This window comes from Salmo salar, chromosome ssa15 (genome assembly GCF_905237065.1).
Source record: "Salmo salar chromosome ssa15, Ssal_v3.1, whole genome shotgun sequence".
Classification (NCBI taxonomy): Eukaryota; Metazoa; Chordata; class Actinopteri; order Salmoniformes; family Salmonidae; genus Salmo; species Salmo salar.
In genome coordinates, this window is record NC_059456.1 from 36693164 (window position 1) to 36708414 (window position 15251).

Below are 15251 nucleotides of genomic sequence, written 5' to 3' on the forward strand. Positions count from 1 at the left end.
AGAAAATATGCCTGTTTTTTTTTACAGTATCACAGTAGAGGAATGTAATATAGAAACCCAGCCACCTAAGCCCTATAGCCCCTCAAGCCCCCTGTCAAAATGTTGTTTTTTGGTATCACATTGAGCCAGATATGCATTGCATAAACACAGGAAATGACAGAGATTAAAACATCTGCAACTTTCAATACTAATCTTTGTTTTTTTAACCCTATAATTGCTCCTGCTAAAATAAACTACAGTTGGTTGTTTACTCCAAGGGTGCTTACACATCACAGCATGTAGGCAGTATGAACAGGGATTGTGTTTCATCTTGATTCAGTGGGAGGTATATTATCATACAGTATCTCATTATATATAGGCCTAATGATTGTGTTCATAAATGCCCATCCTCATAGGACTTGGTTTAACTCAACCATTTGCATCTCCAGATTGAAAGCAACATGCAGGGAACTTACTGTAAGTTACCACATGTTTTCAATATTTGCATCAATTACTGTCTTTGCATTGGAAGCATTGGACACTACTATGGTAATATTCTATTCAGATGCATTGACTTCTCCAAGCATAAATGATTTAAATATGATTTCTCTTGTTTATTTTTTTGTCGTCTCACTGTGCGTCACTTACAGTGAAGCATCACCTGGGAGTACAAAGCTTGCCTAGTCTACCATCCCCAGTAATGCATTATTCCGAGTTGAAGGGACCATCTCTATCTTGAAGATGCTGCAGAATAGGTTTATCTACAAGCTACCATTCGATGGAGGAATAGAAAGTGGACATGATAATACATCTTGGTTCTACTCCAAAAGGATTATGAAGTGGACAGTGCTTTTCCCCCAGATGTGAAGACTTAAGTATGCATGTTCTTCATAAGAAATGTAAAAACATGTTTCTGTGCAGATTTTCTGCCAAAGCCAACTCGAAAGTTAGTAGGCTAAACTGAAAACATATTTGATTATATTCTGGACATGAAACTGAAGTTTATGAGCCGACTGTATGTGGATCACCGGGCATCAGTGACAACAAGTTGAGACGGTTAAAAGCAAAACAATAGTCATTCTCCGCGCGTCAGGCAGCTTGGAGCAGTTTATACAGTCGTGTGGCCAACAGTCCGGGTGCGCGTTTAGGAAATGGAGCGAAATAACGAATTCATGTTTCTTTGGATGTGTATTATTTTTCGTGTCGGCATCCGATTATAAATGTAATGGGAATACAAACAGAGATAGCAAGTCAAACATGAGTGTTGAGAAACATGGCTTATGTTATATTTTCCTATGCGTAATGGACAAATAACATTAGCTACAGAGAAGCACCCTCGTTTACAGGTAAGTAACATTATTTTTTAGGAATAATGAATTGGCCTAGATGGCCTCTTCTCTAATAAAGTAAAGATGATATGTTTGGTTCTATTTCAACCTTCATTTAAACCAACGGATGCTTTTCTCAATCGAATCCATAGACTGGATAGGATCATGGAGCAATTGCGCTCGTATCAAAGATAATGTATATCTTCTCATCACTTTGATTTCTCAACTTTAATCTTCTATCATACAACTGGCGAATTCAAAATTCCTTTTCATCGTTTTACCACAGCCTATTATTCATAGCTGTTTTAAACCATTTACTATTTATGCCCTAATCGAGCTATAGGCGTTTTTTATGAACATGGGAAGATATCTGCAAATATTACATTGGTCTGGTGTTTTGAGATTTTACATATATCGCAGCATAGCCTGCAAGCGAACATGTAGTTATGATTGATAATATTATTGTGTATTGAATTACTGTCCAAATTATTCATTTTCCTGGAACCAGCGGTCCCATAACTGCGCCCACCCACGCACACACTCGCGTCTGTCTAGAAGTTACTGACACATTTGACTATCATCATCATGGAGTTTTCTTGGCAACATACCTCTCTCTATACAACAGGATTTGTCATACATAACATGTTTCTTACCACAATAAGTGTAATGGTAGTTTACATAGGAAAGTAGGCTGCAGTGTAACGGTTGTTACATACTTAGGATATATCTGCTCTCTCTCGCTCTCTCCTCACTCTTAGAACAACCAAGTGTCACAAGATTCCATGGTATCCACTATTCACACATTATGCACTGTGTCTGGAACAACCCCTCCCCCGACCACACCAATAATGACCTGACCATGGTCCTCCTCCTTGTCTCATCTGCCATGGCAGCAGTCAAAAAATCCTTTGCCAAAATAGCAAGGGCATTTCTGATAATATGTTAATTTTGGTTATCTCAGGTTTGACACATTATTTCAATCTGGGAAGACAACGTTTTGTTCTCATCACTGAACATAAATGTATATTCACTGACAGCACCAGTCGGTTTTTCATCTATTCAGTCTTATCTTTCACTGGTCCCTAAGTCTTTTCATGTCCACTGATGTTAATCATTATGATAGCCTCACAGGGCATCATATTCTTATTTCATTTCCTGTTTGTGTTTTTTTCAAAAACAGAGCAAAACCATGGCATTCAAGAAATGTTCTATGTTCTAAACACATTGTTAAAAATAAGAAAAGAAATTTGATAGGAACTGCACTCTCTTCTTTATTGCTACCATCCACCCCCTGCTCATCCTGGTATTTAATAGAGAACTTTAGATAAGCCAACATCAAAAGGTTACACCGCCCACACCTGCTCATAGACCTAATGCTGGGGGTGGGTACTGGGTACTGGGTATGGGGCTGCAGTCAGAGAAGCAGGTCATACAACTGTCATGCATTCGCCCAGGAGTCTCCTCTCCGTCTGCAAGGGAATAATACCTTTTTCTAGATCCGAATATTATGACATCTAGTATTTTCACCATGCAATCATGTGCATTGACCTTAAGCTAATAAGGCAGTGCCTTGAGGTATGTACTTGATACAGTGCTGCTTGAAAGTATGTGAACCCTACAGGGCTGGTCATTATTTTGCTATAAAATATTAAAATAAACATAAAATCCTTATCTAATTCCCAATTTGTAATAAAGACATTCCAAGTAAATGACAGAAACAAAAATATACATTTTCATTGTTTATTTAACAAAAGTGGTTTATTTAACAGAAACTCAGATTTGATGTGTGCAAAAATGTGAACCACTTCAGTCAATAGCTTGTGGCACCTCCACTAGCAGTGGTAACTTGGAGTAAACGTCTCCTATAGACAGTAATCAGTCTCTGACATCTGTTTTGCGGGATTTTTGCCCACTCCTCCTTATAGAACTCAGCCAATTGAGTGAGGTTTGAGGGGTGTCTGGCATGAACTGCCCGCTTCAGGTCCTGCGACACCATCTCAATTGGATTTAGGTCAGGACTTTAACTTTGCAAACCCAAAACACAAATCTTCTTTCTCCTGAGTCATTCTTTGGTAGATTTGCTTGAATGCTTTGGGTCGTTGTCTTGTTGGAAGTCCCATTTCCGGCCCAGCTTTAGCTCCTTGACTGATGGCCTGACGTTCTGTTCAAGAATCTCCTGGTATACCTCAGAATTCATGGTTCCCTTAATGATGTGGAGTCATCCAGGTCCAGAGGAGGAAAAGCAGCTCCAGATCTTGACATTCCCACCACCATGCTTGACTGTTGCGATAAGGTTATTTTGGTGGTAGGCAGTGTTGTGTTTTCGCCAAACATAGTGGTGTTGATTGACTAAAAAGTTCAATTTTGGACTCATCGGTCCAGAGAATGGACTTCCAGAAATCTTCAAATTTGTCCAGGTGGTCTTTGGCAAAGTTAAGACGGGCAGTTTGGTTATTTTTGACAGCAGTGAGGGTTGCGAGGGTTGAGGGTTGCTAGGCTTCTTCCTAGCAACCCTCACATGAATGGCATCTATTCAGTGTTCTTCTTGTTGTTGTTGAAGCATGCTCAGTTACCTGAGATGCAGCAAGGGAGGTCTGCAAATCTCCAGATCTTATTTTTGGGTTGGCTTTTACCTGATTTATTATTGTTAAATGCTCTCCATTTGTAAATTATTTGCCTCACAGTGGACTGATGGAGCTCAATCTTTTTGAGATTATTTTATAGCCTTTCCCAGACTGATGTGTTCTCACTACCCTCATCCTGATATCTAATTTCCTCTCAGCATGGTGTGCTTTGCATTCACCTGGATGGATAACACCAAACTGACCAGGTGTCTTATCTCTATTTATCAGAGTCCCATCCAAACTCTTTCCTAACGATCTCTCCTTTGATTGGTTCATTTGGTACACAATTATTTACCCACCTGATTCCACTTACCTACTTGATTTAACCAATGGAACTTGGGGTTCACTTATTTTTGCACTTGCACTAATTATTTTTTAATGTTGTTTTCCTACTACACACATGATTTCCTCTACACCAACATATAGTATTGGTAAATATGAACCTGTTATGTCAGATCAAAAAGACTGGTTCTGATTAAATGAAGATTTCATCGTTAAAACAAAAAAATCTGTAATCGAATAAGGGGTTCACATACTTTCAAGCAACACTGTATCTTCAATGCCTATAGAAAGGCTCCACCTCGTTTTTTTTCACATTTTGCAGCCTTAAAATGTAATCTAAAAAGGGATTGAATTAGATGTTTTCCCCCTACAGATCTACACAACCTACTCCACATTTCAAAGTGAAAGAAAGTTATAGAACATTTTCCAAACACAAAAAAACAGAAAGAATATCATAGATGGATAAGTCTCCACCCCCCTTAATTAACACTTGGTGGAAGCAAATTTGGCAGCCATTTAAGCTGTGAATAATTTTCATTAAGATTCTTCCAACTTTGCACAACTCTTAGGCAATTTTATATCCATAGTTTTAGTCAAAATTGCTTAGGTTCAGTGAAAGTTGTTGGGGATCATTGATGGATAGTTATATTTAAACCTTGTCTCTTTTTTAAAGCAGATTTTCTTTTTTTTAATCAGGACTGAGACTAGCCATTCTGTGTCTAGATGGGTGTACCTAATAAACTGTTCGGTGAAGTATGTTGCCCTGAGTCGTGCAAAGTTAGTTGAGTTTTTATGAAAATGCTGTAATGGCTGCCAAGGGTCCTTCAACCAAGTATTAACTCAGGCAGGTGGAGACTTTATGATTATGATATTTAATCAATTATGATATTTCAGTTATTTATTCACTTTGAAAATGTGTAGATTGTGTAGATCTGTAGGAAAAACATCTAATTTAATTGCTTTTTAGATAAAAAAAAATGTAAGGCAGCAAAATGTGAAAAGAAATCAAGGGGGTGTAGACTTTCTATAGGCACTGTAATGCTATCCCTTTAGAGTGTTACATCTGCCCCTGCCACACCCTCTACTTCTCATCTTATGTCTCCCTAACCTGCCGCCACTCCCCCAGTGCTCTCTCCCTCTCTCTCTGTGTGTGGGTGTATCTGATTGTGTGAGTGGAGACAGGTGTGCTGGAGTCAGAGCAGATCCCCACCAGCTGCAACCTGTTCCATAATCAAGACCTCTACAAATACTCAGCCCTGCCACTTCCAGAGTGTACCCTCTGCTCAGTCAGTCTGCAATTCAAGCCATTTGTGCCTGCATAGATCTTGTTATCCTCTGGTGCCTGTTTTCCCTAGCCTGACGCTGCTTTTCTCTCCGCTACAGTTCTGTCCGCTCTATGGTCCCTGTCGCCAGTCCCTTGTCTCATCAGTCTTGCGTCCCTGCCCTGGATCCCCGCTCTACTGCTTCCTTGGATTCCGCTCCGGACCTGCTTACCCTGCCCCTACTCCCCTCAGTTCCTGGTTCCCTGCGACCTGCCCGAGCTCCCCCTGGCCTGCACCCCATCTCACCCCTGCTTTTCATTAAATACCTTGGTTACTTTATCCGTCTCCTCGTCTGAGTCTGCACTTGGGTTCACCTGCTCATCCCTGCATAACATTGATCTATAGTTTGGTTCTGGGACATACTCTCTCCGTGTTGTGAGTATGGTGTGTAAACATGACAACTTGTCCACACTGCAGTACATCCTGTTAGTGCTGACAGAGATTGTTAATGATTCACTCCACACACCTGTTGGTAAAGCACCATGTTACTACACCTCTCCTGCCTTCAGCCTGATTGTTGGAACTTTTAAGGTGTTTTATTGGATACCATGTTATTTATTTTTGCTCTTTTGCACCCCAGTATCTCTACTTGCACATCTATCACTCCAGTGTTAATGCTAAAATAATTATTTCACCACTATGGCCTATTTATTGCCTTACCGACCTAATCTTACTATATTTGCACACACTGTTTATAGATTTTTCTATTGTGTTATTGACTGTATGTTTGCTTATCCCATGTAACTGTCGCTTTGCTTTGCCTTGGCCGGGTTGCAGTTGTAAATTAGAACTTGTCAACTGTCCTACCTGGTTAACTAAAGGTGAAATAAAAAATGAGAATACCCTTCTGAAAAATATAACATATTTCTCTTAAGGTATGGTGCTCCATTGGCAAATATTGAAATATGGAAGTGCATGGCAGTCAGACCACCCATGAATGTACTGCTGAATACTGACCGGTGCTGCTTGTGCGTGCTGAGGATGGATTTTTACTGTAAATTAGTTAAAGACCACTTCTGAATCATCTCCATTAAGAATGTCATAATCAATTCTACAGTCTTTAATTGAAGATCTCTGCAAAAGGACTAAGTAACAGCATCTTAGTTTTAAAACCCCTTTTATTATGAAATTAGATGATCATCCTGAGATAACAAATAAATGTCCTCTCTCAACTGCATTTATTTTCAGCAAACTTAACATTTGTAAATATTTGGATGAACAAGAATCAACGGAGATACAAGCTGAACAAGTTCCACAGACATGTGACTAACAGAAATGGAATAATGTGTCCCTGAACAAAGGGGGGGAGGGGTCAAAATCAAAAGTAACAGTCAGTATCTGGTGTGGCCACTAGCTGCATTAGGTACTGCAGTGCATCTCCTCCTCATGGACTGCACCATATTTGCCAGTTCTTGCTGTGAGCTGTTACCCCACTCTTCCACCAAGGCACCTGCAAGTTCCAGGACATTTCTGGGGGGAATGGCTCTAGCCCTCACCCTCCTATCCAACAGGTCCCAGACGTGCTCAATGGGATTGAGATCTGGGCTCTTCGCTGGCCATGGCAGAACACTGACATTCCTGTCTTGCAGGAAATCACGCACAGAACGAGCAGTATGGCTGGTGGCATTGTCATGCTGGAGGGTCATGTCAGGATGAGCCTGCAGGAAGGGTACCACATGAGGGAGGAGGATGTCTTCCCTGTAACGTATAGCGTTGAGATTGCCTGCAATGACAAGCTCAGTCTGATGATGCTGTGACACACGGCCCCAGATCATGACGGAAACTCCACCTCCAAATCGATCCCGCTCCAGAGTACAGGCCTCGTAACGTTCATTCGAATCCGACCATCACCCCTGTTGAGACAACACCACGACACGGCAGTGAAGAGCACTTTTTGCCAGTCCTGTCTGGTCCAGCAACGGTGGGTTTGTGCCAATAGGCAACGTTGTTGCCGGTGATGTCTGGTGAGAACCTGACTTACAACAGGCCTACAAGCCCTCAGTCCAGCCTCTCTCAGCCTGTTGCAGACAGTCTGAGCACTGATGGAGGGATTGTGCGTTCCTGGTGTAACTCGGGCAGTTGTTGCAATCCTGTACCTGTCCTGCAGGTGTGATGTTCAGATGTACCGATCCTGTGCAGGTGTTACACATGGTCTGCAACAGAGGACGATCAGCTGTCCGTCCTGTAGCGCTGTCTTAGGCCTCTCAGTACAGACATTGCAATTTATTGCCCTGGCCACATCTGTAGTCCTCATGCCTCCTTGCAGCCTGCCTAAGGCACATCCACGCAGATGAGCAGGGACCCTGGACATCTTTCTTTTAATGTTTTTTTCAGAGTCAGTAGAAAGGCCTCTTTAGTGTCCTACATTTTCATAACTGTGACCTTAATTGCCTACCGCCTCTAAGGTGTTAGTGTCTTAATGACCGTTCCACAGGTGCATGTTCATTAATTGTTTATGGTTAATTGAACAAGCATGGTAAACGGTGTTTAAACCCTTAACAGTGAAGTTATTTGGGTTTTTACAAATTATCTTTGAAAGACCGGATCCTGAAAAAGGGACGGTTCTTTTTTTTGCTGAGTTTAGATGGCATAAATGGGACTGAGTGTGTGTGTGTAAGTGAGAGCAGAGTGACAGAGACCCACACAGCTGGAACAGAAAAGGCAGTGCTGTATTACAGTTAACTTTGGAGTCTTCTGCTCACAAACAATGCATTTAGCCATTTCTATCATCATTTGGTTTCCAAAAATACCCACCTTCGTTTTTAGAGAGGAAAAACACCAGATTGCCAAATTAATTGTTTCCTATGAGCTGTGACTAGAACAAATATTAGAACATAATTGTCATCAGTCATAATTACCAAAGCAAGCATGAGAGCAGTTAACTGCAGATGCTGTTCCCAGCTTGATGGAGCCACCGCAAGGTCAATGGTGCTCTGCTTCCCACTGTGGGATTACCAGGAAGACAGTGCCAGCAATCAGAGAACAGACATCCGTAAACATACCAGATGCCTCTCACTCCCCCTCTCTGTTTGTCTTTACAGGGCCATAGACGGCTGTAGTGATGATTTCAGCTGGGGGAGTGATCACAGGCCATCTTGCTGCACTGAAGAGGCAGGACTCTGCCCGCTCCCAGCACCACCTGCCCATCCAGTCCCCAGCCCCAGGAGAGATCCAGGAGAAGAGGAAGGCCAGGCGTAAAACCCGGGCCGACGTGGTGGTGGTCAGGGGAAAAATCCGCCTCTACTCTGCCTCTGGGTTCTTCCTCATCCTGGGTGTGTTGATCCTGATGGTGGGTGTTGCCATGGCCGTGCTGGGCTACTGGCCACACACAGATCCCCTTGTAGCGGCCAACACCAAGCTATCCACCAATGACACCAGGGTGACCCAGGAGCAGGGCGGTAAGCTGATCCAGTTTTTTGAGCAGCACCTGCACTCTGAGAAGATGAAGATGCTGGGGCCGTTCACCATGGGTATTGGTATCTTCATCTTCATCTGTGCCAATGCCATCCTGCATGAAAACAGGGACCGGGAGACCAAGGTGATCCACATGAGAGACATGTATTCCACCGTCATCGACATCCACAGCCTGCGGATCAAAGAGCACAAGTACATGAACGGGGCCTACTCAGGCCCATATGGGGAGCATGAGGTCAGGACCTATGAGAACCAGTGTGCCTCCAAGCTAGCTGCTAACACCCTGCTCGGGTTCCCCGGTGTGGGGAACGACGTGAGGGTGTCACGCAGGACCAGCTCTACGGAGAACGAGGAGGGTCTTCTCAACGAGGCCAAAGGGGGGCATGGCCTCCTTCCTTCATTCTGCAGAGAGCGCTCTGGCTCCATCTTTGGCTTGCAGCATGAAGGCAGTCGCCATGAGAAGAGCAACTTCCCCAAGAGATGCCAGACCAGGTCCATCGTCTCGTCCTCCATCAGCGCTTTTACCCTGCCTGTCATTAAGCTCAACAACTGTGTGATCGATGAGCCTGACATGGACAACATTACAGAGGACTTGGAGCACATGAGGGTTAGGTCCAGACCCGCCTCTATGCAGTCCCTTTCCCTGTCTGTGCCTGTCCCGGCGGACATCGCCAAAGCTTACAAACCCCCTGGTGTCATGCTCCTCAGGAGCAACTCGGCCACAGAGTCCCACACTGTGTCCTCTTGTAGCTCTCTGTCCCCAGGTTCTGCCAGTGGGAGCTACCTGTCCCCCGGGGCGGCCCGGAAGGACTTTGGCTCCAACAACTCACTCCACATGCTGTCTTCTCACTCCAAGTCTCTGGACCTGGATCGAAGGCCCACTACCCTGACAGTGAAGCCAGAGCAGAGGAAACATCCCAGCTGGCCCCGACTGGACCGCAGCAACAGTAAAGGCTACATGAAGCTGGAGAACAAGGAGGATCCTATGGACAGACTGCAGCTGCCCCAGGTAGCAGTCAAACGGGATTACACCAAGAAAGAGAAACTGCTCATGATCTCCAGGTCTCACAATAACCTCAGCTTTGAACATGATGAGCAGTTCATGAGCAACACTATGAAACGAGGGAGCTCGGAGACCAGGTTTTAAACTCTTACAAAGCCTGGTCCCAGATGTTTGTATTGTCTTGCAAAAATGACCATACAGATGTAGGATCTTAATTTGAGCCAGTTAGCTACAGCAGGAAATATTCTTGCAGTACCAGGAAATGTGCATTATAATTAATGGCCATTTTTTTTGTAGGGGTTGATACATTTTTCAGTAGGGCAAATCAAGTCTGACATTTTAAAGTGGACATTGGTAACTTTAGAAGCCTTTTTAAACCTTGAATATACTACAACTTTGTATTTCCTGCTAGGCAGAAAAATTCTCAGCAACAAATGATTGATCAAATTAAGATTCGACATCTGTAGGAGTTGGCAAGACAGCACAAACCGATCTGAGACCAGACTGTAAATGGTCCACTACTTGGACCTAACTCTAACAATGGTGTTTCTTTGTGTGACATGATCCTTCTGCAATTCACAATTCAAGCTGTTCACTGTCAGTGTTGAATAGTTAATTGTAAGTGTGATTACATGTTGTTTTGGGATGACGCGCTCAGGTAGTCCGTCTGTTTGCAATGAGTCTAAAGAAAGAGGGGCTGTGTCACACACGGTGAGATTATTGCAGCGCAAATCAATTTGTACAAAATGTTGAAATTAGGTTCAAGGTGAACTTGATACAGAAATCAATATGACTAAAATGTGGTTTATTTTTCTCGTCTTTGCATTGTTGCAACAGGCAGTTTTGTTTGTTTAAACTGGTCAGTGTACGAACCAGAGTTGGCTAGATATTTTGCTATGGAGCTTTTAATAATGTAATGTTCTCTACAAACACTATTTTTTTTTAAATAAAAGAGTTAACCTGTAAATGTAGTTTACCCATTTCTCAGAATAAAATGAAGCTTTTCAGTGAGTAACATTTGTCTTTTATGATAGCCTATACTTTTTCTCGCCAGCCTTATGAAAATCCGCTATGTATTCACAGAAAAGTATGTCACCTGGCCTTAGTACATGCATTTTAAACACAAACATAATTGCACAAAGTCTGTGTCGAACAGTACAGAGTATCTCAGTTCCCGTCTGTTATTCTGATGTTCATTTCGTCCATTGAATTCTCAAGGTGAATGAACCGAGACATTCTTCAAAAATGTTCCTTCTCAACCCACAAACTTTGAGTCTGTTGAGAAGGGAAACTGTCCTCCCTTTATCAAGGAAGTGAATAGCATTCCCATCTTGAACAATAGGAACTCTGGGAGTACCAAGTTGGGAGCTGCCAGAATAGAGAGGAGACTCATAAGAGGGTTCAATCTGGAGGGGGAGTCAACCAAGACATATGTGACTTCCAGGAAGCATGATATTTAAACAAGGATTGCATATTGTCAACATGAACAGCAGAAACTGTGCTATATGAATGGTCAGGATCTGATAACTATTTTTACGTTCTCAATTCGCTGAACTGAATTAAGACTAGCTGTCGCCATTGGCATCAGATACTAGAGATCCTAATCAAATAAATATACAAATATATACTGCTCAAAAAAATAAAGGGAACACTAAAATAACACATACTAGATCTGAATGAATTAAATAATCTTATGAAATACTTTTTTCTTTACATAGTTGAATGTGCTGACAACAAAATCACACAAAAATAATCAATGGAAATCCAATTTATCAACCCATGGAGGTCTGGATTTGGAGTCACACTCAAAATTAAAGTGGAAAACCACACTACAGGCTGATCCAACTTTGATGTAATGTCCTTAAAACAAGTCAAAATGAGGCTCAGTAGTGTGTTTGGCCTCCACGTGCCTGTATGACCTCCCTACAACGCCTGGGCATGCTCCTGACGAGGTGGCGGATGGTCTCTTGAGGGATCTCCTCCCAGACGTGGACTAAAGCATCCGCCAACTCCTGGACAGTCTGTGGTGCAACGTGGCGTTGGTGGATGGAGCGAGACATGATGTCCCAGATGTGCTCAATTGGATTCAGGTCTGGGGAACGGGCGGGCCAGTCCATAGCATCAATGCCTTCCTCTTGCAGGAACTGCTGACACACTCCAGCCACATGAGGTCTAGCATTGTCTTGCATTAGGAGGAACCCAGGGCCAACCGCACCAGCATATGGTCTCACAAGGGGTCTGAGGATCTCATCTCGGTACCTAATGGCAGTCAGGCTACCTCTGGCGAGCACATGGAGGGCTTGTGCGGCCCCCCAAAGAAATGCCACCCCACACCATGACTGACCCACCGCCAAACCGGTCATGCTGGAGGATGTTGCAGGCAGCAGAACGTTCTCCACGGCGTCTCCAGACTCTGTCACGTCTGTCACGTGCTCAGTGTGAACCTGCTTTCATCTGTGAAGAGCACAGGGCGCCAGTGGCGAATTTGCCAATCTTGGTGTTCTCTGGCAAATGCCAAACGTCCTGCACGGTGTTGGGCTGTAAGCACAACCCCCACCTGTGGACGTCGGGCCCTCATACCACCCTCATGGAGTCTGTTTCTGACCGTTTGAGCAGACACATGCACATTTGTGGCCTGCTGGAGGTCATTTTGCAGGGCTCTGGCAGTGCTTCTCCAGCTCCTCCTTGCACAAAGGCGGAGGTAGCGGTCCTGCTGCTGGGTTGTTGCCCTTCTACGGCCTCCTCCACGTCTCCTGATGTACTGGCCTGTCTCCTGGTAGCACCTCCATGCTCTGGACACTACGCTGACAGACACAGCAAACCTTCTTGCCACAGCTCGCATTGATGTGCCATCCTGGATGAGCTACACTACTTGAGCCACTTGTGTGGGTTGTAGACTCCGTCTCATGCTACCACTAGAGTGAAAGCACCGCCAGCATTCAAAAGTGACCAAAACATCAGCCAGGAAGCATAGGAACTGAGAAGTGGTCTGTGGTCCACCTGCAGAACCACTCCTTTTTTGGGGGTGTCTTGCTAATTGCCTATAATTTCCACCTGTTGTCTATTCCATTTGCACAACAGCATGTGAAATGTATTGTCAATCAGTGTTGCTTCCTAAGTGGACAGTTTGATTTCACAGAAGTGTGATTGACTTGGAGTTACATTGTGTTGTTTAAGTGTTCCCTTTATTTTTTTGAGCAGTGTATATTATTTTATATCATTTGGAAAGACATTGGATTTCATTTGATCATTTTCTTATTTATTTATTTATTTATTTATTTCACCTTTATTTAACCAGGTAGGCAAGTTGAGAACAAGTTCTCATTTACAATTGCGACCTGGCCAAGATAAAGCAAAGCAGTTCAACAACATACAAAAACACAGAGTTACACATGGAGTAAAACAACATACAATCAATGATGCAGTAGAAAAAAAAATAAGACTATATAGAATGTTAGCAAATTATGTGAGATAAGGGAGGTAAAGGCAAAAAAAAAAAATGAGAATTTATTTTGTTCAACTTACTGCCCTTTTTGTGTATCTATAAAAGGTAGTCCTGTTTTTTTTTTTAAAAGTCAAATTAGTCTCTCATAGTCTTCAACAATACAGCCTCTGCCTTGCCGATTTGGTCCGTAATTGTTATGCTCTCTGAGCCTGGGTAGGTTATTCATAAAGTTTCATCTTCCCACAAAGCACTTACAAACAAGGTAGTATCGTATGGATGAAGCACTGACTAATCAATCCTCTGATATTTTTAAGTAGTAAATATTCATACTTGCAAAGTAATAAAGAGTAGCATTTGTTTTGATTTAGACTATTTTTATAGAAGTTCCTTGCCTACAGTATATAGGCTACAGTCCACACAGCTCTGGCTCGGATCCTCATCCTAAACAGAAAAAAAATACAGATAAAGTTGGAGATAGTTTTGGATTTGACAAGGAAGATAAAGTTTGACTGAGGCCATCTTTGGAGTTAGTATAAAAGCAAAAAACATTGCGGCTTAAACAACAAAACAAACCAAAATGTATTTGTCACATTCGTCGTAAACAACAGTTTACTTATGGGCCCTTCCCAACAATGCCCCCCCAAAAATGTATTGTAGTAAAAATTTTAAAATAATAACGAATAAATAGAAAAATAACACAAGGAACAAATCAAATCACATTTTATTTGTCACATGCGCCGAATACAACAGGTGTAGACCTTACAGTGAAATGCTTACTTACAAGCCCTTAACCAACAATGCAGTTTTAAGAAAAATAAATAAAAGTAACAAATAATTAAAGAGCAGCAGTAAAATAACAATAGCGAGGCTATATACAGGGGGTACAGGTACAGAGTCAATGTGCGTGGGCACCGGTTAGTCATGGTAATTGAGGTAATATATATACATGTAGGTAGAGTTATTAAAGTGACTTATGCATGGATAATAACAGAGTTGCAGCAGTGAAGGGGGGGGGCAATGCAAATAGTCTGGGGAGCCATTTGATTAGATGTTCAGTAGTCTTATGGCTTGGGGGTAGAAACTGTTTAGAAGCCTCTTGGACCTAGACCTGATGCTCCGGTGTCACGGGCCATGTGGTTGCAGAGAAAACAGTCTATGACTAGGGTGGCTGGAGTCTTTGACAATTTTTAGGGCCTTCCTCTGACACCACCCGGTATAGAGCAGGGCAGGAAGCTTGGCCACGGTGATGTACTGGGCCGTGCGCACAACCCTCTGTAGTGCCTTGCGGTCGGAGGCCGAGCTGTTACCATACCAGGCGGTGATGCAACCAGTCAGGATGCTCTCAAGTAATGATAACTTGGCAATATAAAGCTGAAATATCACATTTACATAAGTATTCAGAACCTTTTATTCAGTACTTTGTTGATGCACCTTGGTCAGCGATTACAGCCTCGAGTCTTCTTGGGTATGAATCTACAAGCTTGGCAAACCTGTATTTGGGGAGTTTCTCCCATTATTCTCTGCAGACCCTGAGAATCTCTGTCAGGTTCGATGGGGAGCGTCGCTGCACAGCTAGTTTCAGGTCTCTACAGAGATGTTCGATCGGGTTCAAGTCTGGCCTCCGGCTGGGCCACTCAAGGACATTCAGAGACTTGCCCCGAAGCCACTCCTGTGTTGTCTTGGCTATGTGGTTAGGGTCGTTGTCCTGTTGGAAGGTGAACCTTTGCCCCAGTCTGAGGTCCTGAGCACTCTGGAATAGATTTTCCTCAAGGATCTCTCTGTACTTTGCTCCGTTCATTCTTCCCTTGATCCTGACTAGTCTCCCAGACCCTGAAAAATATCCCCACAGCATGA

At 43.1% G+C, this 15251-nt stretch overlaps 1 protein-coding gene across 3 annotated transcripts; it reads left to right on the forward strand.

Moving 5' to 3' along the window:
* The first annotated feature begins 298 nt into the window (after positions 1 to 298).
* On the forward strand, positions 299 to 10964 carry LOC106571358 (transmembrane protein 200A). Of its 3 annotated transcripts, none has more exons than XM_014144351.2 (2): positions 299 to 456; positions 8577 to 10964. In XM_014144351.2, exon 2 carries the CDS (start codon positions 8597 to 8599, stop codon positions 10094 to 10096), a length of 1500 nt encoding a protein of 499 aa, XP_013999826.1. In that variant the 5' UTR covers positions 299 to 456; positions 8577 to 8596; the 3' UTR covers positions 10097 to 10964. The 3 variants fall into 3 exon arrangements, with proteins under 3 accessions (XP_013999826.1, XP_013999825.1, XP_013999823.1); XM_014144350.2 differs by lacking the exon at positions 299 to 456 and adding an exon at positions 496 to 854; XM_014144348.2 differs by lacking the exon at positions 299 to 456 and adding an exon at positions 499 to 1325.
* Positions 10965 to 15251: the final 4287 nt, after the last annotated feature.